This window comes from Aulonocara stuartgranti (genome assembly GCF_965226115.1).
Source record: "Aulonocara stuartgranti genome assembly, chromosome: 15".
Lineage (NCBI taxonomy): Eukaryota > Metazoa > Chordata > Actinopteri > Cichliformes > Cichlidae > Aulonocara > Aulonocara stuartgranti.
This window is the reverse complement of record NC_138951.1, coordinates 352463-378370: the sequence shown is the minus strand read 5'-3', so window position 1 is coordinate 378370 and position 25908 is coordinate 352463. Positions and strand designations below refer to the sequence as shown.

Here is a 25908-nt window from a genome sequence, read left to right as displayed (position 1 = left end):
GGAGCTACCGCGTCCTCAGACGGCCCGGGACACAAAAGGATGGCGACAAAAGCACAGGGGAAACTAGACTGATGGTGCGGTGAGGTAATGATGGAAGAGGGAGAGCAGTGTAGAGTGAAAAATGAACCTCCACAAAAAAAAAAATCTCGACATCGCCCTTTTTTCTTTCACTACCTTGTCTGTTAATGAATGAGATCAAAGAAGGTCAAAGCAAAGCTCCAGGCGGTGTCTGAGGCAGCAGAAGATCACATCTCAGGGGCAGTGGAGGAATCGGCATAGGTAAGATTCAATGTCAGAGTGATTCACATGGGTCATTAAGGTGGGCCTGTTTCTCCAACCTCCAGGTCTGCATCATTCTGAATCGTCTTCCTCTGAGCCGTGGTCCCCCTCCTCCTCCTCCTCCTCCTCACTTCACTTTGTTTTCAGTTTGTTTTGTTCTTACTGGCTGCAGCTGATGGATCCAAATGTAGAGCATGAGCCATTCTTTGATTACTTTTACATTTATCTCATCATTTTAAATGTTTGCATCTTAAAAAGTGTGCACATAAAATAAGGAAAACCATAATCTGTCCCTTGTAATGTGTCTTTAATTACTTGGAAAACCAGTGTAGTAAACTAGCCGTGCTGCCAGGTATCGATGCTACAGTCAGATTTGAGTCTTTACATCAGCAGCCATAGTAAAATAAGATGCTGAACTGTATTGCCTTTGCCTGTCCTCTCTTTCCTGTTAAGGTTCTTGGTTTGTACCAGCCTTTCTATTAAACGACAGCAGATTAATGACTCGTGTTTGCCTTAAAAAGCTTCTCCTCACTGTGAATGAGAGGCTTCAGGATTTTCTTTGAAAGGACTAGATCTGTAGTTCATCTAGCTGCACAGCGACAAAGTGTTTTGATAAAGATTCATTATAATTTTCATTCCTCATGTTTGCACCCCCCCACAGCCTACTCATTCAGGAAGCCATACTCAACAGATGCCTGTGGTAAGAAGCTGGAGGATCAGCAGTTGCTGGTGGGAAGCATTGGTTCCACCTCTGGAGGACTAATAGGAAAGCCTGCTGGTCTCACTGACCACACAGACCCTCTCAGCTGCAGACAACTGAGCGGTGTAAAGTTGGCAGGTTGGGAAGGACTTGTGGATTCAAACTGTCAGATTCCTCCTGGCACTGCCCTCCAGCTATTGACAGGTTCTGCTTTTTATTAGAAAGAATACGAATGACAGTAATGATGTAGGATATGAAGCTCTGTGCAACAGACAGGCCTGCGTGCATCTCCGGGTGTGAGGTTAAAGTGATAAGAATGAGGCGAGGAGCAGCCACAGTAAAGACGTCGCACTGACTGACAGCTTAACTACAGCCACGGTGCTTAAATCCCACATGTATGCTTGGAATTTTTGTGCGCCAGTATTTCACCTCCAGGAATGCAAGGGAATGGCAGGTGCAGCCAGAAAAGGCCACGCTCACCAGTGGAAGCAGTCATCCTGCATCCACACATGCAGATGTGAACACGGACGTCTGCTTCAAGTCCTCAGGATCAGAATCAGTAAGAGGGCAACAGTTAAACCCATTACCCACACGACCAGAAACCACTGAAAAAAAACATGAAAAGTTATGTAGGTGTTTTTAAAGTGCAGCTTTCAGAAATGTCTGGCACTAACTACTCCACCATGACCACTGGCATCTACTCACCGCTAACACCGTTATGCTGCTGCAGCCCAGGCACCTGCAGTAGCTGTTGGTAAAAAGCTCACCTGCTCAACCAGGTGAACTACAGCAGCGCCCAGTCTGTTCATATTTTGAATACCGAGTGAATACTGCATATTTGGCTTTTTAAAATGACAGTGCAAACTGGTTCCATCAAGCGATTTCAGCGTGTTAGCCACGCCACCTGTTATGTGTCACATCAGGTTTTTCTCTGGATAAATATTCAGAGCCTCTGTGCTAAAACAACTTTATGTCAAGAACATTTGAACGGTTCCCTGACACAAAAGGATCAATCAGTTAGGATTAAAATGCTTTTTTTTTCATTTATTTACTTGACTAAATAATTTTTGCTCAAATTCCCAGTGTGATTATTAGTTGGCTTATACGCAAAACCTCTTACTGGGACTATTTTATTCCGTGCAGGAATACACACTGCGTTGGGGAAAGAGTGAATTACAGTCTGATGTGTCAGTGTTGAAATGATTGCCTGGAAAATGAAGAATGGAAAATGTGCCGCAAAATCCTGCTGCCTGCAAACCAAACGCATCAATAGATTGTTATATTTTCAACTGTATCATCACAAATATTATTTCAAATTTCTTGGAATATCGCAGTGTGGTCTTTAGGCTGTATCGCCCACCCTCATTGGCTCATACATCTTTTTTGCTCTGTTATTGTTTCAGTGACTCAAATCATAAACAGATTTTCCAAAACATTTGTTTGCATATTTACCTACTTGTTGATGCTTTGTCTAACTCTGTTATGCTCAGCTGGCTGTTGTGGATGTGCCAAATCCACAGCAATGCTTCCAGACGTGTGCTGCCAACGGGCCACAGGTATCATAGAGCGCCCTCTGGTGGATAAAACCCTTCGACATGGTTGAAGGATGTTTCTTCCATCTTTTTTTTATTTTTTTTATTTATTTATTTTTTTTACTGACACTCTTATTACTGCTTCACTCAGTGAATGGGTTAGATGCAGAGAGCAATTTCCCCACGGGGATCAATAAAGTATACATTATTATTATTATTATTGTTACATCCAAGTGAGTCCATAACGGCACTTGTCCTGTGGTTGCTGCACTTTTTCCTCCCATCATGCCTGGTTGCGTTTCCACCATGCGATGATGAGACGAGGTGTCCCCGACTGACCTCAGTCTAAACTTAGTTTAAACAGCCCAGGCCTGTTTCTGTGTTTATTGGAGGCCTGTTAGAAACATGATGCCCAATGAATCACTTTGTTACCACTGATGCTAACTGATGCCTTTTTTTCTCTCCTTGCTTTCTTATCGGTCTGTCTTTGCAGACGTAAAAGCAATGTGTCCACTTTATAGCACACAGTTGGCTGCTCTTGTTTGGTATTTCTCTGATGTATGTGAGTAATGGCTTTACAAGTGTTTACAGTCTTGGATTTTATTATCTGTTTACTGCAACACTGCTGGGCTAATTTCCACACGCGCTCATTTCCGAGCTTTCTAAAAGCTGAACTTTAGTGTTTGCATATAAATACAGGCTGACTTAAAGCACTGATTTCCACTCATTACAATTATTTATCTGTCACAAAGTTTCCATTCCTTACGCCCTCTGAGCCTCGTATCTGTTTACAGTTGTGTTAATGCAATCCAAGGCTTGACACAGTATTCTTCTTTAGGCTGAGTTATCGGGCACAGTGTGGTATTTTTCTGCCCAGCTAGTCTCATGATGTCATTTGAGTAGGAGCACTGGTAGCCGGGGCCTATTTCACGGCTAGATCGAGCCTCTAATTGAGTGCAGCGTTCCAGCGAGGCACTAATCAGGGCAGGGCGGGCCCAGCAGCCTGATGGCTGACACTAATTGTTCCTGCGCCGACTTAAAGGCCATGTTTGTGAAATATTTAGCTACCCGTCTGTTGACAGTTAACTCCGTCCTCTGCCTCTGAACTCTTAACCCCTTTACTTATTATTTTGCTAGTTCCTGTCCAGTTGTGAAGTGCAGCGAGTTTGAGCACAAATGTCAACAACAGCAGTGCACAACGTGGCCCTTAGAGCTTAAAACCAGCAATCGCCTCACATCTGTTACAGTGCGCTCCAAGATCTCCGTTTTGGACGAACCCCAAAAGATTTCGCCATGCTCCTCCTCGCGCGATTGTCTGCTTCCGTCTGGGATGAGCCAGAGCCGTGGTGTGTAGAAAGCCGTCCCTCGGTCCCCAGCTGCTTCTCTGTCAGCGCCGTGCTGAGTGAGCGGCGGGCCGTCTGTGTTTACCTTATTAATTAGCCCAGTGATCCAGAAACACTCTCCCTCTGGTAAATAGAATAACAGTGAAAGGTTACACGGGCGGAGGAGAGGGAAAAGGAAAATAAGAGAGCAGGCAGCAAGCAAAGGAAGAAAGGGAAGGCGGCATGGTCAGGAGGGACCAGAGAGTCGTGGAGGAAGCCTGATGTGGCAGGTCAAGGATTTAGGTGGTTTTTGTTCATTTTACAGATTGCAGTTCTTGAGATCATGTTGACCCCAGCTTGCCAGTTTCAGTTTTATAACAATGGCATAAATTATTGCTGTGAACTGCATAGATCAAGAATCCATCATCTCTTGTCTTCTTTAAAAGCATCCAAGTATGCTGTGCAGCTTTCCAATTGGCTGAAATGAATTCAGATTGGAGCGTTGCAGGCCAAAATTCAAAATAGTCCATTAAGTAGACAAACAGACAGCCTGACAGCGCTTTTATGAATCTGCTCCAAGTGTTTCCGATAGCTCGACTCCTCCATCTTGGGCCATATCTGTGTCCTGGGGTCTCCAGTTCAAGTCCATACATGGAAAGCCAAGAGACGGCGCCCAGTGAAATGAATTACATTAGCAATACAGAGTTTTCCCTCGGCTGCGTGTTCAAAGAAGGGCTGGGGAAACGTGTCTTTCATTAGGTACTGCTGGTTTAAACCGGGTTAGAGGTCACTTTGAAAGCTGAAGGGGAAAAAGTCTCTAATATACGAGAGCGAAGAGCAAAGGGAGGAAAACACATTTTAATTTGATCAATTAAAAGGAGCTAATTTAAAGCCATTGCTTCAAATGGCTTAATGCTATGAAAACACTCAGGTCCATCTGTGAGTGGACTTTTCCTGGTTAACACTATTGTGACACAGGCAGTAGATCCGGTGAGGCCTTGCTGGATTGGACCTCTTCCAACTCATCCGTGCTCGATCCGTTTGGGATTTGAGGAGTGTAGAGGCCGGCTCGATGCCGTGGGCTCTGTGTGGTGCTGTTTGCAGGGAGCCCGGAGCATTGGAGCACAACACTGCATTGTAACATTTCTTTCCCCAGACGAGCGTGAGTGATGGCCTGTTTGTGTCTGTGCATACCTGTGTTGGCAAACTGTGCTCTCAGCTTGTGCCACTTGACATTTGGCTGCCATATAAAAAGGCCCAGTGGGGCTTTAAAGGGGATTTACAACCTCCTTACAACCCTGTGGAGTAAAATTCCTCACCTGTCCCGCGAGTTCATTTGTGGTTCCCATTATGACTTATCTGACTTTGATGGGGGGACAGACACCCTGCTTGGATCATGGGGCCATGTCGCTAAAATCAGAGTGTTGTCAACTTGATTAGCTGCACAAGAAGGTTACCTCAGAACTCACTTCCTGTTTCTTTGTACCATTAGAGAAGTAAAGTAGGGCCACTTAACTTCCAGTAAAGATGTGAATCTATGATGCACTAAAAATGTATTTACAATCCTTTAAGCTTCAGGTTAAAGCCGTGCATTGATCTTTCCAGAGACTTTTCTGGCAGAATGGGTAATCCAGTCCCTCTGGCCTCCAATAAGGACTCTGCTCATTGATGTAGTCACGGTCCTGATCTCCTCTCGACTTGTCATCATTTTAACTTGTGCCTGAATGTGCCTTCATTTGGCATTTCATTTTTTTTTTTTTTCATTTCATTTTTATTTATTTATTTCACACTTGGTACTACAAATCAAACAAAACAACCACATCTTCTGTCAACAAAACACAACAACCATGTGTGAAAAGGAGCAGGAAGAAGAAAATATTCTTATTAAACCCTGCCCCCTATCTACCATCGAACTTATATCACCGGTGGGCACCAAAAATCAGGAACAAACTAATATTGACATTTCTCTCCGGTCGAATCCCAAACCAACATCACATTCATTCGCCTTCTTCATGCATCAGTGTGCAATAAACAGCTCTTTTAAAACGACTGATTTTCATGTCTTTTAGGGGTGCAACGATACACAAAATTCACGGTTCGGTTCGATACTTTGGTGTCACAGTTCGATATTTTTTCGATACAAAAAAATGTTCATGCTTTTTTAATTTGTCATTTATTAAAATTCTAAATATATATTTTAACTCAAAAGTACAGTTTTTAAATTGAATGTTGCTGAAACAATAAAGTAATAAAAAAATAACCATCTGATGGAGAAATCTCTCATCTTTGAAAAGAGTTTATTACAGAGAAATGGCTCTTTCAAAATAAAAGCTATACTATACGCTTCTTCTGGGCTATATTCTCAGCAGCATATTAAACATATCAGGTCCCCATAAGGAGGATCATGTGCTAACGGCTGTCTAAATGACTCGGGTAAAGTTTGTAGCATGCGTGCTTGTTGTTTTGTCTGCTTCCACTTGTCTTTGCACTAGGATGATGTCGGAGTAAATGTGCAGTCATATTCGTTGTGTTCCCACTAGTGCTGTCAGCGTTAATCTGAAATGACGTTAACGCCACAACACGGCAAATCTCCGTTAACGAGCTACCGCGGATCTCCCCGTGCATGGGGCTGGACGGCCAACACGTTAACGAGCTAACTGCGCTAACACACTAGCTCCCACCATGTAATTGAGCATTGCGTGGCACATCCAACATACGTCACATGAAAACCAAAATAGTTCCAAAGACCAGATCTGAATGAGGGTGGGGGAGGTTCAATTTGCCATGTTGCAACGAGCTTAGCTTCTGTCTCGCTAGCTTGCGCTGGGCTCAGTGGATCTGCGCTCGACAGTGCAGCCTAGGCGGAGTAGTCGAGCGCAGATTCACTGAGCGCTCAACACAGACAGCATCGTCAGAAGGAAAGTTGATCAAATAAATTAAAAATTTTGTATTGTTCGATACATATGCGTACCGAACCGAAAGCACTGTATCGAACGGTTCAATATCGATACGAGTATCGTTGCACCCCTAGTGTCTTTGGGTAATATCGGTTTCTTCTTCCTATTGAATATCGACATCTGCAAGTGTCAGCCATGGTAAATATCAGCTGAAACCAGCTCTGATAACGTGACGTTTACCTGTATCAGTTTACTTGTTTATGTCATGTGATTCATTTATTTATTGAGTGTTCAGACTTTGTTCTGTTTGCCCGTTTTTATTCACTCAGCTGTGTATGTTCATCCCAAAAAAAAAAAAAAAACCCAACCCTGCATCTTTTTTAACTGCGAAGCTTCAGTTTAGGTTTTTTGGGAAGCTAAAATCTCCAACTCTGGCTGTTCCGTGTGTTTTCTCCACACAGACATGTGTCTGTCTCCCGTGAACCCCTTTAGCCTTGATCATTAATCTCCTGTAGCCCCACTGTGATCAGGTGGTCGTATCTGATTCTGCCACTTCCTCTTCCCTTCCACCCAGCGCGTTTGTTGCTTCTCCGGCATACCGGACGCTCCCCCCACTGCTCCCAAAAGGAGCTGACGAGAATTCCAGATAGATCCCGAGCAGCTGAAGTATGTGTCTGTGGGCGTGTTTGGGTCAGCCACCAACAGGAAGCCTGATTTCACAATGTGATAATCCGAGACTTCCGGATTATCGGCGAGGGCCTGGTGTGTGTTGGAGTGCTGATTTATCGAGCACATGGCACACTAGGCTTCACTTGGCTTCAATGAAATTTAAAAAATGCTGTTTAGCAGTTATCAGGAACATTTGAGGCTTTATTTAGCTTCACGCTGACATCCGTTTGTGTCAGGATCAGCCAGAAATTCAGGATCATTTTGAGCCCAGCACAAGTTCTCAGGTCGGCGTCGGCCTGCAGTTTAGATGCTGGTACCTCGCTCGAGTCGTTAGATTTCGGCGTGTGGCTCGTGTATATTAGAAAGAAAATCCCTGTAAGCTTGTCTGTCAAATCAGAACAAAGTTTGAAAAAGGAGCAGAGAATTATGAGACGTTCAGCACAAAGTGGTTTTGACAGCCATGTCAGCTTTAATGTCTTCAGCGGTCCAATATCCACGCTGCGCGCTCCTGCTGGAAAAAGATAAGCAGCACATGATGGAGAAAAGATGTCCACTCTTTCTCAAGTCTCCTCCAATATGTTTTTGATTGGTTGTTGCTTTGACTTCAAAATATAAACCTGATTTATCTCCCTCTCTTTGGTTTTCAGCCCTTCGATGCCTTTTCGATTTCCCAGAAGGTAAGACCTGCCAGAAACGCTCAAACTTCTCCTCCTTTCTTTATTTCTGTCATCCATCCATCAGAGCTCTACTGGAGCCATCATTCCTCAGTAGTGAGTCACGACTTATTGATTCACCTATCCTGCAGTAACTAGCAACTTGGATGTCCTCATTTATCCATTAACCTACAGTAAAATCTAACTCTTAAAGACAAGACATGTTTTCGTTTTCTCCGTTTGTTCCCTCAGTGAGTGCTTTTTCTTGTTTCTCCTACTCTGTATGTAATCAGAGGCACATGCTGTTTGAAATCAACTGTCAAAGGACGTCTTGTCATCAACTTTTATGTGTCTTTTTCACAGCTATGCTGAGCTAATAGCTGATTGGCCAGTGGTGGTGCTGGGTGTGTGCACGGTGCTTATTGTGATCTGTGCCCTGGTGGGCATACTTGTGCCTGACCTGCCGGATTTCTCTGACCCACTGCTCGTGAGTACACTACTCATTGGTCGCCTTTGTAGATGACGGTAGCCGTCCTCTTTTCAGTGTGTAGTACTGTATTTTCTGCACTATAAGGCACACTTAAAATCCTTTTATTTTCTCAGCAATTGACAGTGCCCCTTATGTATGAATTCTGGTTGTGCTTATTGACCTCAAACCAATTTTAAGTGGTGCACGGCGCTCAAAAATCTGTCATAAATGCTTCAGTATAACTTTGGTAAGCTACGAAGCCGCACCGCTTGATGGATTGTTGGAGCATTACGGATGCCGTAGTCAGGAGCCTTGCGGAGTAATCTGGGTCCTAAACTCCGTCCGCTTCAGGTCCCAAAGTCAAACGATCACTGCGGCATCACCGAGAGTTAAAAACTGTCTAAATTCTTTCATCTTTAATAAAATGATCAGCGTTGCTGCTTTACCAGGTGTAACAATTAAGTTTAACATCCAGGCATCCATGAAAACAGGATTTATTACATTTAACAGAGTTAGAAGTTAGCAGGAAGTTAGCTCGCTAGTTTCCACCTAAACACGATATAGCATGTTCTGACTGAGAGATTTCTGAAGCATTCAAACATACAGCTCTGCCACCACTTCCAACATAACTGAAGACAGGAAACTAAACAGCAGTGACGTTTGTAGGGTTACTGAAGTTGGACTAGCTGGTATATAATGATGTGCTACGTGACCTCTAGCAACACAGCTATGTTAGCATAAACACAGTGAAGCTGGAGGATGAACGCCAACTTTTTTTTCCACTCGATAAAAGTTAACGTGAGGGTTCCTGATGGTTAGAGACAAATGCAATCGCATGGCAGGATGCTGTAAACGGACCAAACTTCAGTCAGGAGAACAACTGAGATAATCAATCCACAATACGAGGTTAGTGATTCATATACTGCAACAACATGGGAATAGAGCAGCTGATAGAGAATTCAACATTAATGAATCAATGGTAGGGAAGTGGAGGAAGCAAGAAGAATGAGTTGAGGAAAGTTTGACTTATCTGACTGTTTTGTTTCGCTTAATGCGCCTTATAATCCTGTGCGCCTTATGGTCTGAAAAATGCGGTACTCATGTTGTACATAGAGACGCACTCATGCAGGCTGATCGGTTCTATGTTGTCCTGTTATGTTTGAGTTTAGTTTGCCAAAGCAAACTAAACTCAAACATAACAGGAGTACCAAGAAAGCAAACATGAATTTGACTGTTATTCATGTTATTTCTAATAATTTCTAAATTTCCATACATATTTTGATTAAATAGTTGAGGGTTTGATTTTGGGGGAATATCAGTGAATATATTTGATTTTTAAATCGCTAAAAATGTGTGTCGGGCTTAAACGTCCTGTATTGGCTGAGCGTGATGAGAACTGTGTGATAATAAAATGATCAGTTTGCCTTAATACAATACATTTCTACAAGCATAATCATGTCAATTTCTGCTGTTTTATTTCTGGTATCTTTTTTTCCTACAAGGGCTTCGAGCCACGGGGAACAGCCATTGGCCAGCGACTAGTCACATGGAACAATATGGTGAAGAACACGGGCTATAAAGCCACACTGGCCAATTATCCATTCAAATATGCAGATGAGCAGGCCAAAATGTGAGTTTACACTCATCTGAGATGCTTTCTGAAGCTCCGTGCAGGAACATGCGAGAGCCGGTTTAGCAGCTTTTTTTTCCCCAAAGGCTGTAGAGTTTCTCTGTCTGCTCATCAAGCCGTCTGAAAGGCGATTGACATTAAACCTCTCATCGGTGGGTTCATCTGCAGATGTTTGCTTTAGCAGAAGAAAACAAAGATTTGTTGCACAAGTGTCGCTGCAGGAGGACAAATCTCACATTCACATGTTAAATATTTGTCGTAACCCTTAGTCCACGCTAAAATGTGCAGTCTGTCGATTGATTACATGGGCAGCAAACTCTGAAATACACACAACAGTTTTTTGTTCACTTGTCTGTGTAAAATCTCCTTCGAACACCTACAAGTTTAATGCACCTGCGAGTCTTCTCATTGAGTCTTTAGTACTCTCATTGTCACATCGTTGTGTCCCATCGACTTCAGTGTTCACTTTAAGATTATGGTTTTGACTTTTCGAGCCCTGCATGGACGAGCAGCAGCCTACCTCAGTAAACTTTGACAGCAGGTCCCTGCTGCATCATACGAGCTTTTCTGGCTTCCTCCTCAGACATTAGTTATAGTTTTCCAGTCAGACCTTTTACTTCTTTTTGCCTCAGCAGTGCAGGATTCTGTCCACGTCACCTCCAGGTAAACTGCAGCAGCACTGCCCTGCACATCTGAGTTTTCTGTGTCCACATTTTGCCATTGAGGGTCTCTTTGTCACGTTTGCCACGGCCACAATTAGCTGCAGGATTTCCTCCATAGCGTGTAGATCAAGGGATCAGACCTCTGGCTGCTGGAACATAGCAGAGCATTGCAGACCATATTCTGGTCTTTGTGGGAGACCAGAATATGGAAATGGAAAAGTCTATCCTGCTGCTTCTTCATCCATCTCCCCTCCACTCTCATCTTCAGATGGGTCAGAGTTGGAGACCGCTCTGTTTCTCGTTCCCCCTAAAAGATCATTCCCAGAGCCTCCTGTGTGCTGTAAAGTGTTGCCCTCTTCAAAGTAACTGCTCCACCATAAACTACCTGAGCCACAACCAAAGAGCCCTATTTTGTTTTCAGTGTCTTTGAAGCACTGAAAAGCTATCAGTGTTTATTATCACGGCCTTAGTTTAAACACAGAGTGTGGCTTTCTAAGAGAGAAGACTTGAAAGTGAAACACACACACAAACGCACACACAGACACAGACACACAAACACACACGCGCTTTCTTTCTTTTAACATCATATACCACTGCAGGACAGCATGCTGAACGGGAACAAGAATTACGATGTAGAAAGATTTTTATACACAGCTCTATATTTATAGACAGGGTATCAAATCCCAGAAAAAACAAACACACGCACACACACACACACACCATTGTCCAATATCAATCATCAATAGTGAGACCCACTTATTGTGTGAGTAACTAGGCAAACTTGCAGGAAAAGGTAAAAAGTGTAAAATGTTGCTTTCAGTGGTAAAAATTAGTGCCACCTGGTGGACACTATAAATATGAAACATTTAAAGCAAGTGGTCCAAAATAAAAATCTTTAAATCAAATAAATTTACATAATTTTCTTAGACATTATTAAACGTTTAATTACTTTTGAGCCTGTAAAACTGAAGTGACAGTGTAGAGAACATTATTAAACTGTTACTGGTTGAACAAAGACATTATATAGTGTCTTTGTTTGGCACTCATGTCGTTGGCTTCCGCTATCAGCCAAGAAGAGAGGTCACAGGGGAGCGAGAGTTAAAGGCGTGGGGGTCAGAGGTAGAGTTGAAGGATACTGTTGACAGACCTGTCTGAATCTCCTCCTGAAAGAAGAGAGGGAATAGTCGAGGTTTGTCCATCCACGAGGTCAGCCTCTGCCTCCCGTCAGCCAGAGTCTGCTCACTAATCAAGAACAAGTCTTTGCATGTCTCTCTCTTTCAGGTCTTCGTGCACACATCAGACTGCAGATATCTGCTTTCTTAAATTTTACTGTTGCTCAGTTTTGCTTATTTGATGCATATCACCATATTCACAGGCATGTCACTTTAGCGTGATTAAAAATCAGTAGACCGTCTTTGATTCAGATTTAATTTTAAATTTTTTATGAGCAGATGCTGTGTAGAAACATGTAGCTAAGATTAGAGCCTCTAAAACAGCTCTGTTCTGCTGATTAGATAAAGTCTGTTCTCTCCGTCTCCCTCTGTGGACGCCTTTGTCTGTCTTGCGCCGCGTGTCTGTCTTCATGTAATTGTGTGCTTATCAGAAAGTGGCTCCTGCTTCTGTCAGCGAGCTCCCCTGGCTCATCCCCTCCGTCTGTCACTCTCTCTCTCTGACAGCCGCCTGATTACCCTGCCTTCCTCTTTTCCTCCTAAAAATGTGGCTCATTTAAAAAACTGATCTGCACGTCTCCCCCCGGGTGCCCTGCTCAGTCAGAGTTACCATTATGATTATTAGAATAATGACAGCAGTACCTCGCTGTACTGCAGAAAGTCATTTATCTGATTTCTTGTAGGGAGCTGCGATGACTGCTGCCTTTTCTGACACAGCAGCATCTGTTTGATTCATGAAGTCATGAATAAGAATTCTTTCTGGATCGTTTTCAACTTGGTACTGACTGATTATTATATTTGCAGCACATTTGTGCTACAAATATTTTTAGAGCTTTTCCTCATTTTCTGTCAGTCATTGAACACATTTAAGTACCAAATGACACATTTTTGCTCTCATTGTTCAGAAGGAGCTATCTGCTCTGACAGAACTTAACAGAAATGGTATTTCCAATAGTTCAACTGTAATGTTAGCTAGCTATGTTATTATAGACTCACTGGTCATTTTGTTAGTTACATTTAGCTAGTATCAGGTTGGGGCCACGTTTAGCTTCAGAAATACTATATTTCTTCTGGCTGTTGCTCACTAAGTGGCCCAAAGTGTGCCGAGGAAACTTAACAATATAAAAATGCCATTTAAAAAAAACAAAACAATGTAAAACAATAATAGGAATGTTAGGAATTAACTCTATGAAATACAGTTAGTTTTACAACAACAGCAGCCTCAAACAAAATGTCAATGTGTGTTTCAGGATAACATAAGAAGGACAGGATACTTTAGATGTTGTTATTGTGATCTGAAACTGAAATTTCTTGAATGAATCATTTGTTTTGTTTGTTTGTTTTTGTTTTTTAGGCATTTTGCTAAATTTGAAGTGTTTCTTTCAAGAAACAAAATGAAATCATTTGCATATGGCCTTCTGCAAAATCTGGTTTCATCCCATGATCACCATCTTCTCCAAGTCTACAAGCCTTAATGCACTGAGCTGCAGCCATGTGATTGATTGCTTGTTAATACAAATTTCCAGTCACAAAGGTGTGTCAAATAAGGTGGCCACTGAGTGTATACTGTTACAGTGGTGGATGATCATACAACTCGGACTGGTCTAAACACAGTCAGATAGTTTGTTTTGGGGGGGGTCTGTTTTTTCCTACTCTTGATTCTTTCTGATGCCAAAGGTGATTTCATGCCCAACTCTGGCTGAAAGTGCAGAAACGCTGCCCTCCCGCTGTGCAAAGCTTCTGTTTGTGAAGAGTAGCCAATCACATATCTGGTTCAAAGGGGTGGGGAAGGAAACTTAACCAAGGGCTGATGATTTTATAATACTATGAGCTATGAATCACGCAAAGCTTTATAGATTACACAGAATGGTCTAGCACTTCCCAGTGAAATCAAGGTATTTTGTGTAAAATTCACATCCTGTTCAGCACCTTAGTTCAGTGCTTCAGATGTTTGCTTATTCTCCTTCTACTGTTTTCCAGTCACCAAGAGCCCAGGCGGCCCAAAGACCACTTTGACAGAGACAAACGGCAAGCTGAGTGGGACTTCAGTAAAGAGTTCTTCTGTGATGTGCCAGGTAAGATTCAGGACAATGGAGAACAGGAAGAATTATACTAGTCCACATTCCACACAGCTCCCAGACAGATTTATGGCTTTATATAAGGATGAGCAGGATAGTTGTGCTTTTTACTGTGGCTGATGGACGTGAACAGGATCTTTGCCAGATGGTCAAATAATTTGTTATCTTCTATAAAATGGGGAAACTTGCTCTCCTACTTGGCTATGCCATCCTTTCTGCAGGTGACAGTTATTCTAGAGTGGTGTTCTCGTCAGCTGAAGGGAAGAACCTGTGGAGTATTCAGGCCATCAAATCCATGTGCAATCTGGACAACGCAAGAGTATGCTGGCATCATTCAAGTCGTGTGAATATGTTTTTCTGTTACACTTCTGCTTGTTTTCGCTTATTTATTCATTCTTTCCGTCCTTAGGTGCGTTCCCACCGGGACTACTGGAATCTTTGTCAGCGCACCAATGCTGACTCCTGCTGCCCCAGCTGGACGCTAGGTAACTACATCGCTGTCCTCAACAACAGGTCATCCTGCCAGAAGATTACAGAACGAGACGTATCGCACACACTCAAGATCCTGCGCTCGTGTGCCAAATACTATCATAACGGCACTCTGGGACCCGACTGCTGGGACATGACCCTGCGGCGGAAAGACCAGCTAAAGTGTGCCAGTGTGCCCCGCAAGTGTACAAAATACAACGCCATCTACCAGATCTTTCACTTTCTGGTAGACAAAGACTTCCTGAGTCCCAAGAGCCTGGAGTATCCTCCGCCTGTGCTCAAGTACAGCATGCTCTTTTCCCCCACGGAGAAAGGCGAGTCTATGATGAACATTTACCTGGACAATTTCGAGAACTGGAACGCCTCCGACGGCATCACCACGGTCACAGGGATCGAGTTTGGCATTAAACACGACCTCTTTCAGGACTACCTCCTCACAGACACGGTGTATCCTGCCATAGCCATAGTGATAGTCCTGCTGGTCATGTGTGTGTACACGCGGTCAGTTTTCATCACACTCATGACAATAATAGCCATCATCAGCTCGCTGATTGTGTCATACTTTCTCTACCGAATGGTTTTCGACTTTGAGTTCTTCCCCTTCATGAACCTCACAGCCCTCATCATCCTGGTAGGTATCGGTGCAGATGACGCCTTTGTGCTTTGTGACGTGTGGAACTACACTAAGTTCGATAAGCCTCACGCTGAGCTGGCAGAGACGGTCGGCGTGACCCTTCAACACGCGGCCCTCTCTATGTTTGTCACCAGCTTCACCACTGCTGCTGCTTTTTATGCCAACTATGTCAGCAACATCACTGCCATTCGCTGCTTTGGAGTCTACGCTGGCACTGCCATATTGGTCAACTATATTTTAATGGTGACATGGCTGCCCGCCGTGGTGGTGCTACATGAACGCTACCTGCCGAACATGTTCCTCTGCACTAAGCCTCAGCACCAGCAGACAGGTTGTTGCACGCAGATGTTCTGGGCCGGTCTTTGCCAAAAGGCCAACAAATGCCTCTTCACATTTTCGGAGGTGTCGAGGATATTCTTTGAGAAGGTGCTGCCCTGTATCGTCATCAAGCTCCGCTACCTCTGGCTCTTCTGGTTTCTTGCCATGACCGTGGGTGGGGCCTATGTGGTTTGTGTAAACCCAAAGATGAAGCTCCCCTCCTTGGAGCTGGCAGAGTTTCAGGTCTTCAGATCTTCTCACCCATTTGAGCGCTATGATGCAGAGTACAAAAAGCTTTTCATGTTTGAGAGAGTCCATCATGGCGAGGACCTCCACATGCCCATTACCATCATCTGGGGGGTGACCCCTGTGGATAATGGTGATCCCCTGAACCCCAAAAACAAAGGAAAGCTGATGCTGGATAGCAGTTTCAACATTGCCAGTCCAGCATCTCAGGTCTGGATCCTCAACTTCTGCCAGAAAATGAGAAACCAGAGCTTCGTCTTTCAGTCCGAAGAGCAGGACTTCACCAGCTGCTTCATCGAGACGTTCAAACAGGTCAGTACTGCATGTGTAATAGTGATATAGGGAGCAAACTCAAACCTCAAGAACCTTTTTATCAATAAAAAAATAAAGTTATTAAACCACAATTGATCTCCAAAACCAAAACGATTACTCTAAGAGTTGAACACATTTCTGATGTTGGTGTTCTCCTGCCGTTTGTTAAATTCTCACTTGAACTGATTGACTTCATCAGATTAAACTTTCTTACAGTCGGCTAGCATTAGCTTATCTGCTATATAGAAAAATGACTTGTTATCTGGTCTTTAAGTGATGACGCGTGAACGCTGCTTCCAGGTCCAAACTACTCTGCGTTTATTAAGGCTGTTGTGTTTTTAACATGCTTTAATGCTTTGTATCCTGAACGAGCCCCTAAAAACAGTCAGTGATCACTGTTGGCCTCGCTCGGTTTTTATTACCACTGTTCATTTCAAAGCTCAGTTTTTAAACCTTACGGTGTAACTACAGCCAATGCAGCAGTATATGAATGACTAACCTCATATTGTGGATGGATTATCTCAGTTGTTCTCCTGACTGAAGTTTGGTCCGTTTACAGCATCCTGCCATGCGACTGTATTTGTCTCTAACCATCGGGAACCCTCATGTTAACTTTTATCAAGTGGAAAAAAGTTAGCGTTCATCCTCCAGCTTCACTGTGTTTATGCTATGCTAACAAAGCTGTATCGCTAGCGATCACTTTGAAAAGGAGCTTGGAAAGAAAAGCATCTGGACTTGTTTAAGTCCCAGATTTAAACCTAGTGGGAGTATCCCCCCCAAAGAGGGACAAAAGGACAAAACGTAGAGGATCATCAGGGGGTCCCTTTGTCCCTCTTTGGGGAGATACTTCCACTGGGTTTAAATCTGGGACTCTCCACCATTTCACCCTTAGAACTGAAGAAGCTTCTCGGATGAGAAGCAAAACGTCTTCAAACAACTTAAACAAGTCCAGACGTTTTTCTTTCCAAGCTCCTTAGACTACGATGACCTGGATGACTGAGAACCTTCACAGAGAACTGTTAGCACTGTTTATGATGAGCACAGAGAAGAGTGCTGGTGAGGAGTGAGCATACAGGTCACATTCTTCAGTCCTTCTCTTAGAATTCGTTACACAGGCTATTTCAAGACATCCGTGTGGATGGAAGTTTTTCATTTTTCAGTTGCAGTCCTTTTAGACATTGGCCATAAATGAATTAAGCCATAAAGTTTCAGAAAGCAACCCGACCGATTCTGGTTTACCTCTTCTGTTTTTAACAGTGGATGGAGAACCAGGACTGCGACGAGGCCTCTGTCTACCCTTGCTGCAGTCAGTCCATCTTCCCATACAAACAGGATGTCTTTGAGTTGTGTATCAAAAGAGCCATCATGGAGCTGGATCGAAGTACTAACTACCACCTTGACAGCAAGACCCCTGGACCTCGATTTGACATCAACGACACCATCAGAGCCATTGTTTTAGAGTTCCAGAGCACCTTCCTCTTCACATTGGCCTATGAGAAGATGTACCAGTTCTACCGTGAGGTATGCACAGCCCAGCATCACCTGGACACATCTCCACTGGTGAAACAAGATATTTTATAATGTTAGCAATGTCTTTCTGTTTTAGGTGGATGCCTGGATCGAGGAGGAGCTTCGCTATGCCCCAGCAGGCCTCAGCTATGGCTGGTTTGTGAGCAACCTGGAGTTTTATGACCTCCAGGACAGCCTGTCAGATGGGACTCTGATTGCTATGGCGCTGTCAGTGGCTGTTGCTTTCAGCGTCATGCTCCTGACCACCTGGAATTTCATCATCAGCCTGTATGCCATCCTGTCCATTGCAGGGACCATATTTGTCACAGTGGGCTCTCTGGTGCTTCTGGGCTGGGAGCTCAATGTCTTGGAGTCTGTGACAATTTCAGTGGCGGTCGGACTGTCCGTGGACTTTGCTGTCCACTACGGCGTGGCCTACCGACTTGCCCCAGAGCCGGACCGTGAGGGAAAGGTGATATTTTCCCTCAGTCGGATGGGTTCTGCTATTGCAATGGCAGCACTAACCACCTTTGTTGCCGGCGCAATGATGATGCCGTCAACTGTCCTGGCCTACACGCAGCTGGGCATGTTCATGATGCTGATCATGTGCATCAGCTGGGCCTTTGCCACCTTCTTTTTTCAGTGCATGTGCCGCTGCCTGGGGCCCCAGGGCACCTGTGGCCAGATACCGCTGCCCAAAAAACTGCAGTGTCAGTCCTTCACCGAAACCACATCCAGCAGCCCCTCGCCCCAGGGGAAGAGTTCTGGTCTGGCGAAATACCAGCTGGACTGCAAGGGCGGTGAGGTGGAACATTATGAGCTGGAGCCTTTAGCATCCAGTCAAAAAACTGAGGATAAACTGCACGAAGGGCATGATTCCAGCACTCAGCTTTATAACAGAATTCCTCCTCACCACCACGCTGCTCCTTTTTCAAACATTCATTACTCAAACACAGAAGCCGGTGAAAGAGGATCTGAGAATGGGCACATAGCCACGCTGAGCACACCGTGCAGGTGCCAGTACTCGCAAAACACCAACTGCACATGTGGGGATCCTCATCTGCTTCAGCAGTGGAACCCACATTCCTGTGCGCCGGATTCTCGCTCCTGCCCTCCAACCTCTCAGCTCTTCCCCCTCTCAGGAAGCCCCCTCAGCAAACAAAACGCGACCCTTTTACCAACAAACCTGGACCCAGTCTACACACAGTTGGAGTGCTGTATGCACTACTTCCACTGTCCACTCACTCATTTCCACCACTGCTCACAGGGGAGATTGGTGACCCCCAGGCAAGGAGCTCCCCACACCTGTCACTTCAGGAAGCACTGTGTTCATACTGCGGCCCTGCAGGCGGCCTCAGTAGGAGACCAGAGATTCACAAGCCCAAAGCAGGACGCTGGCCCGGATCCAGGACCAGGACCTGGCTCTGATTCTGAGACTGCTGGAGAAGTCGTAGTTCATAGGCATGAAATGTCATTACCTGACAGTAGCCAAAATATCAGCACCACAGCACAGCCTCAAAGCCCCTCCCCCTCTGCAGGCTCCTTACACAAAAGCTGCCATGAATGTGCAACGGACACCAGCCGTTATCGTGGTGATAACCACACACCCACCACAAGAACTGAAACAGCAATGCACATGGATGTTTGTGAAGTCCCTGGCAACCAGGACAAACCTGACAGTATTCCCGTCACACGGGAAGAGATCGTTAAGACATGCAAGCGGAACTCAAAAAGAGAGCGGGCGGCCTCTGCCTCTCCAAAGAAACTCAACTGTTTTAACAGGACGTTGAAAGTGAAATGCAATTCAGCGTCAGACGTGCCAAAAAGCGAAGCCAGCGTGCCTCCTATTGCAATAAGCACCACTAATCCCTCTTCTGAAAGCTCATGCTGACAATAAGTGAAGTCAGTATCACAAACCAAAAGTCTAAGAAATGTTGTGCAATCGTACAAGGTGTGGGATGTGTTGACCAAGTGCCTCGGTGTGTTTCATGAAGCATGGACTCACTACATGTATTCAGTTTACAGTTTTCTTTTTGTACTCACCAGCGTTTCAGATGTGATTGTTGTTTTTTTAACAGTGAAACAAACACTACTGATGAAGCTGCGTCATCACTGTGGGACGCGAATGGTCGTTTTTTTTACTTTTCAAACCGGCGTCGCCAACAAATGTTTTTAAGTCGTGTGTTAAATACGTAGCAGCCAGTCGCACCGACATGAAATCGCGCCGCCTCTGTTGCTTTATGTCTATCACTTCTTTGTATGTGCTGGAGTCCGTGTTAACTTCCCAGTGTACTCTTGTTGCCACATGCCTCAGATAAAAGCTGTACTGTGTGATTAAAGTGTAGTTTTTAAGAAACAAAAACATTGTCCTGCTGTTGTGTGTATTTACAGACATTAACAGACACACACACATTAACACACAGACACACACAGACACACATTAACAGACACAGACACACAGACAGAGACACATTAACACACACAGACAGAGACACACATTAACAGACACACACACAGACAGAGACACACATTAACAGACACACACGGACACACACACAGAGACGCACACACAGACAGACACAGAGACACACATTAACACACACAGACAGACACAGAGACACACATTAACACACACAGACAGACACAGAGACACACATTAACACACACAGACAGACACATTAACAGACACACGGATGCACACACAGACAGAGACACACATTAACAGACACACACAGACAGAGACACACATTAACAGACACACAGACAGACGCACGCACACAGACAGACACAGAGACACACATTAACACACACAGACAGACACATTAACAGACACACGGATGCACACACAGACAGAGACACACATTAACAGACACACACACAGAGACGCACACACAGACAGACACAGAGACACACATTAACACACACAGACAGACACATTAACAGACACACGGATGCACACACAGACAGAGACACACATTAACAGACACACACGGACACACACACAGAGACGCACACACAGACAGACACAGAGACACACATTAACACACACAGACAGACACAGAGACACACATTAACACACACAGACAGACACAGAGACACACATTAACACACACAGACAGACACATTAACAGACACACGGATGCACACACAGACAGAGACACACATTAACAGACACACACAGACAGAGACACACATTAACAGACACACAGACAGACGCACGCACACAGACAGACACAGAGACACACATTAACACACACAGACAGACACATTAACAGACACACGGATGCACACACAGACAGAGACACACATTAACAGACACACACAGACAGAGACACACATTAACAGACACACACACAGAGACGCACACACAGACAGACACAGAGACACACATTAACACACACAGACAGACACATTAACAGACACACGGATGCACACACAGACAGAGACACACATTAACAGACACACACACAGACAGACGCACGCACACAGACACATTAACACACAGAGACAGACAGACACACAATCAGGAGTCGTGACGTGTGCACCTGTTTCATCGTCTCGACTGCTGGCGCCTTCGGTGCGCTCTGTTACACGGCTCGAGGTCACAGGATTTAAACTGCACATGTACACGTGATTTACACAAGAATAACCATCTGATTTTATTGCTTGTAGGTGTGTGCTTTCTCACACGGGTCCACTTACAGCTTTTCTAAGATTCAGAATAACATGCACTGGTAAAAAATATAGATTTATTTATTTTTATTTCATTTTTTTAAAGAAATCTTTCATCTTGGGAAAATTCATTACATGACATCATTGAACCCGATGAAGAAGAAGGCGGCGGTGGGCTACACCTCAGGGCTTGTAATTACAGGAGAGATCACTTTGGCACACAAACACCAAAAAGGAGCCCTGCTGCCATCAGCAGTGGTTTCACTCATCTAATATAGAGCACGCATTAGCCAACCAGTAGCTTTTGTATTACCAAAGAATAAATGAATCGTGGCGAGTAAGCTGAAGGGGGAAGGATAGTTAAACACTTTGCAAATTCACTGATATGATACTTCGGCAATAGTAGAAAAAACTTCCATACATGACTTTTATATACAGTACTGTGCAAAAGTCTCAAGCCACCCCTCGTGTCTTTGTGTCTTGATAGGAAAATGACAAATGGGTGCAGCGATTTACTGAAACCAGCTATATGGTGCGAAAAGAGTTTGAACAATTCTACTGGGCTTGAAAGTCAATATTTGTTATGACCGCCGTTATTCTTCAAAAGAGCCTAAAAGGCTTTATTTTGAGTGTCAGACACGTGTTTCCGCCACCTTGTGATTAAAAAAGTGGCGCTTCTGTGGAATTATGATAAACTCATCATGTGGTGTTTCCACCACAGTCTTGGCTCATTGACAAAGCTTCATATCAAAACGCTGATGTCCAAATCCTCCTAATTCAAAAACACATCCCTCCACCAGCCACACTCAGCAGCGTCATGGCGGGCAGGAAAAATACCGCCGTGCTTTCGCTTCTTTTTTCCTCTCATCCCTGAAACAAGCTCGCACATACAAACAAGCGCTCTAAAGTGCATTACACAAGTAAAACCACCCACAGCTTTTGTGTGATGGTTCTGTGTTGCTGGAAAGATCCTATTTTGGCACGTACAGCTCAGCTCGTGTTCCTTCAGGTGTCTGATCCCCACGGCTGTGGTTTCTCTCCTCCACAGCTCAGTCCCTGCAGTGAGCCCACATCCCTCTGAGGCTCGCTCCTCAGGCTTGTGTGAGCATCCCTGTAATTCTGTTTGTTTAAATGCAGGTCAAATATTAGCTAAGGCTGTGTAGAGGGGTTTATTACATCCCCCCTTCTAGGCAGAATCTTCTAAGTGTAATCTGCAGGCATGGCTGGCCGATGGTGATTTTTCATTTTTATGGGACGATGGGTTTGTTTTTTTTAAATGATTAAAGTACATAAAACAATCTAATGAGCAGATACACATTAAAAATATCTCTCTATTTCTTAACAGGTATAAACAATGAAAGGTGGTGGATTGGCCAGATGCTGGCCAATGTGTAAAAATAACTCAGTTGTTTGTTGGTGGCTATGGTGGAGCCTCCAGCAGGTGGATGAGAGAAAGGGGAGGCAGTAGGAGAGCCCCGAGGCAGCCGCTGGTGCGAGTGTCAGGTGAACTGAACTTCAGGTAAGAAGTTATGACCTGCAGTGTATCTGGGTCAGATATAAACCAAGTTTAGGTGGAGTTTATTTTCGTTGTGCTGACGTTTTACAGTCAGTTACAATAACTCGTACTGGGTACTAGCTAGCATGACGGAGTTTCTATACATCTGGGTGAGTGGTATGATGTTACTGATAGTGAACTTTATTTTAATCATAAGGTTAGTTAGTAGCTGCCAACCATCCCGTAAAAAACTGAATCGTCTGGTATTCAGAGAAAATATTACGCGTTTCGTGTTGAGGTGAAAAGGAACAGTTTGTCCCGAACTTCAGCTACAATGAAAAAGACACAAAGCTGGAGTTATTCTGTCGTTACGCTGCACAGCTGCCTCTTCTTCTCTCATTCTCTCCCCCTCTCTCTCCTGTTTCTACTTCAATCATGAAACTGATCAATGATCAGCTGATTGTCTCTCTTGTTTATCGCCCACTTTGTGCCAGAAAGAGGAAACCAGCAGATGTCGCGCTAAACAACAGCAGCACGTTTAAGCTTGATCAGCTGTTGTTAGAATTTATTTAATATTAGTTTCTAGTATCAGCTGATGTTTGCTGGAGCCACAGCTGTAAAGCTGCTGGTCATGATGTCGGTTTGGATATGTGGTGAGAGGGAAACATGAAGATGAAACCAGGAGATGTTCTTACTGAATCATCAGAGCTGTGATGGAGAAAAAGGTTTACCTTTTAGGTGACATGAATGAGTTGAAGTTATGAACTGTTTCTGAGAGACAAATAACACCAGGATCCTTTTTTATGTAGCTGACAGCTGGTAACTGTGCAGGGACGGCTCTAGCAAAGTTTTGCCAGGGGGGCAGGTAGGGCATTAACAGGGGGAGGGGGCACAAAGAAATACTTTTCTTTCTTATTCTCATTTAAAATGTCTCACTTTTAAAAAATAATTATCTGATGGTGACGCCCATAGATATTATGGCCTGTTTTGTGTGGTGTAAATGGCACCTCATTTTGTCTATAGTGTGTCCTGGGATCTTGCTAGGCGCCGAGCGGGTCTCAGGTCTCTTATCCTCCTTGGAGGAAGCTATGTTGCTGATCTAATTCATTGTATATGTGATGTGAATATGTTTGAGGCCACTGTATCTGTTGTTGTGGGTGTATTTATACATTTTATTTTATTTTTTTTGTGTACTCTTTAGGATTTTGTGTAATTCTTGGGGGGGTGAATGTAACAGGGTCATAAATCACATTGTTATAATTACACAAAATGTGTTCTAAACCCCCAAACTGTTCCTTTTATACCTGACTTTTAGGACCTCCAAGCCTGTAGTTATGTTCATTATCAGTTAGAGCCCCTCCTCATTCTTTTCTTCTTCTTCTTTGGTGCAACCCTATAAATACAAAGTACCCCTTTTGCCTCTCCCCTTTTCTACAATTCCCCTGTGGGAGAGACACAACGCAGAATCACACTGGTTACATAAGGACATCTCCTGGTTTCATCTTCACGTGTCCCTCTCACCACATATCCAAACCGATATCATGACCAGCAGCTTTACAGCTGTGGCTCCAGCAAACATCAGCTGATACTAGAAATTAATATTAAATAAATGCTAACAACAGCTGATCAAGCTTAAACGTGCTGCTGTTGTTTAATGTGACCTCCGCTGGTTTCCTCTTTCTGGCGCAGAGAGAAAAGCCGATCAGCTGATCATTGATCAGTTTCATGATAGAATTAGCAACTTTCTAGCTAAAGTAGTACGGGACAAATCCCGTTCCTTTTCACCTTAACTTTAAAGTTTGACCTCCTCGGCTGTAATTGGTCCAGCCCAGAGTTGATCATGACCAACTGGCCAATCCACCACTGTTCATTTATACCGTTAAAAAAAGAAAAGGAAGAAAACCTCATTGGCCCATAAAAACGAAATATCACGAGCGGCCCACCGGGCAAGTGCCCGGTATGCCCGATGGCCAGTCCAGCCCTGAAATACAGTCATGACAGTAAACGAATATGAGTTCAAGGACTTAACAACATTACTTCAGTTACACCAACATCTCTGATACATTAGCACTAAGGGAACACTGAATGACCTGGTGCTTTATGTCCATCTAAGATTACCACAAAGTAAAAGATCTCTCAGCAACGTTATGCAACATTTTAGCCACACTATCGCCCCGATCAGATCAGTGAGCTGGGATTTTCTATTCTAAGCATGAGCTACTGTTACAGCAACAGACATTAATACTACTGGTGTCTCACACAACAACTCAATGTCCACTATGTGAAGCAGCCAAACACAGGCCTTCTCCTCTCGTTAACTGAGATAAACTGCTGGCATATTGGTTTTACATCTATACTGTCCAGTCTGTCCTGGTGGACATACAGCAGCATTGTTTAATCTCATTTGAGTCATTGTCTACCTTAGCCATGTTTTCTGAGAGCACTGAAGCTACTTTCAGCCTCAACTGAGGATACTGGGATGACTAAAAGCAGCCTGACAATTGTCATGATAATAAATACTAGTTAATCTATAGCACCAAATCATCAGTCAGTCACCTGTGACCTTGCCTCTTCACCTCTGAGCTACAACATGGCAGAGCTGCCTCTGTCACCTGATGAATAACAGTGAGACACTCCACATACATGCAGTCACACATGTGCTTCAAATACAGTCACAAACCACCAGGTCATCATCCAGTTTCACCTGTGATCTTGAGTCACCATTGCTCTCTGAGCTTTGTGTTGGTTCTGCTGTCACCTGACAAACAGGACAAACATGACAATAAGAATAAAATGTGCAGCTGCTTCAGTGTTTCTGTCACTTTGTGCAGATCTTGACTCGTCAGTAATGTTTGTAGTGTGAGTGCATTTTTAAAACAATTTGTGCAAACTGCACTACAAGGTGGAATATTTGCAAAATCATGACGACCTCGTGATATTTTGTCTCAAAGATTAACCCTATGAATACGTCAGTGCCGTTAGGATGAAATTATTGTGTCACCAACATGTTAACGTTAGACATATAATTCTAACAGCCTCTGTAAACTAATATCATGGCTGCTCAAAGCTGCAGTTTTCTCTGACAGCTTCAATCAAAATTAGAAACGCTGCTCTGAGACTGAGAGAACTAACAGTGCTGCCTGCTGTGCAGGTAGTTTCCCAAACACGTTATT

The 25908-nt window shown here is 44.0% G+C and overlaps 1 protein-coding gene across 9 annotated transcripts in view; it reads left to right on the top strand.

Moving 5' to 3' along the window:
- Nucleotides 1–19930, top strand: part of disp1 (dispatched homolog 1) — a 121601-nt gene extending 101671 nt beyond the window's left edge. For all 9 annotated transcript variants that reach the window (XM_082504341.1, XM_082504336.1, XM_082504340.1 and 6 more), the window contains 8 exons: nt 8047–8076; nt 8416–8539; nt 10024–10151; nt 13963–14057; nt 14282–14379; nt 14470–16059; nt 17317–17580; nt 17666–19930. In XM_082504341.1, coding sequence (XP_082360467.1) covers nt 8054–8076; nt 8416–8539; nt 10024–10151; nt 13963–14057; nt 14282–14379; nt 14470–16059; nt 17317–17580; nt 17666–19459 — 4116 coding nt within the window. In that variant the 5' untranslated portion in view covers nt 8047–8053 and the 3' untranslated portion in view covers nt 19460–19930. The remainder of the gene's footprint in view (nt 1–8046; nt 8077–8415; nt 8540–10023; nt 10152–13962; nt 14058–14281; nt 14380–14469; nt 16060–17316; nt 17581–17665) is intronic.
- Nucleotides 19931–25908: the final 5978 nt, after the last annotated feature.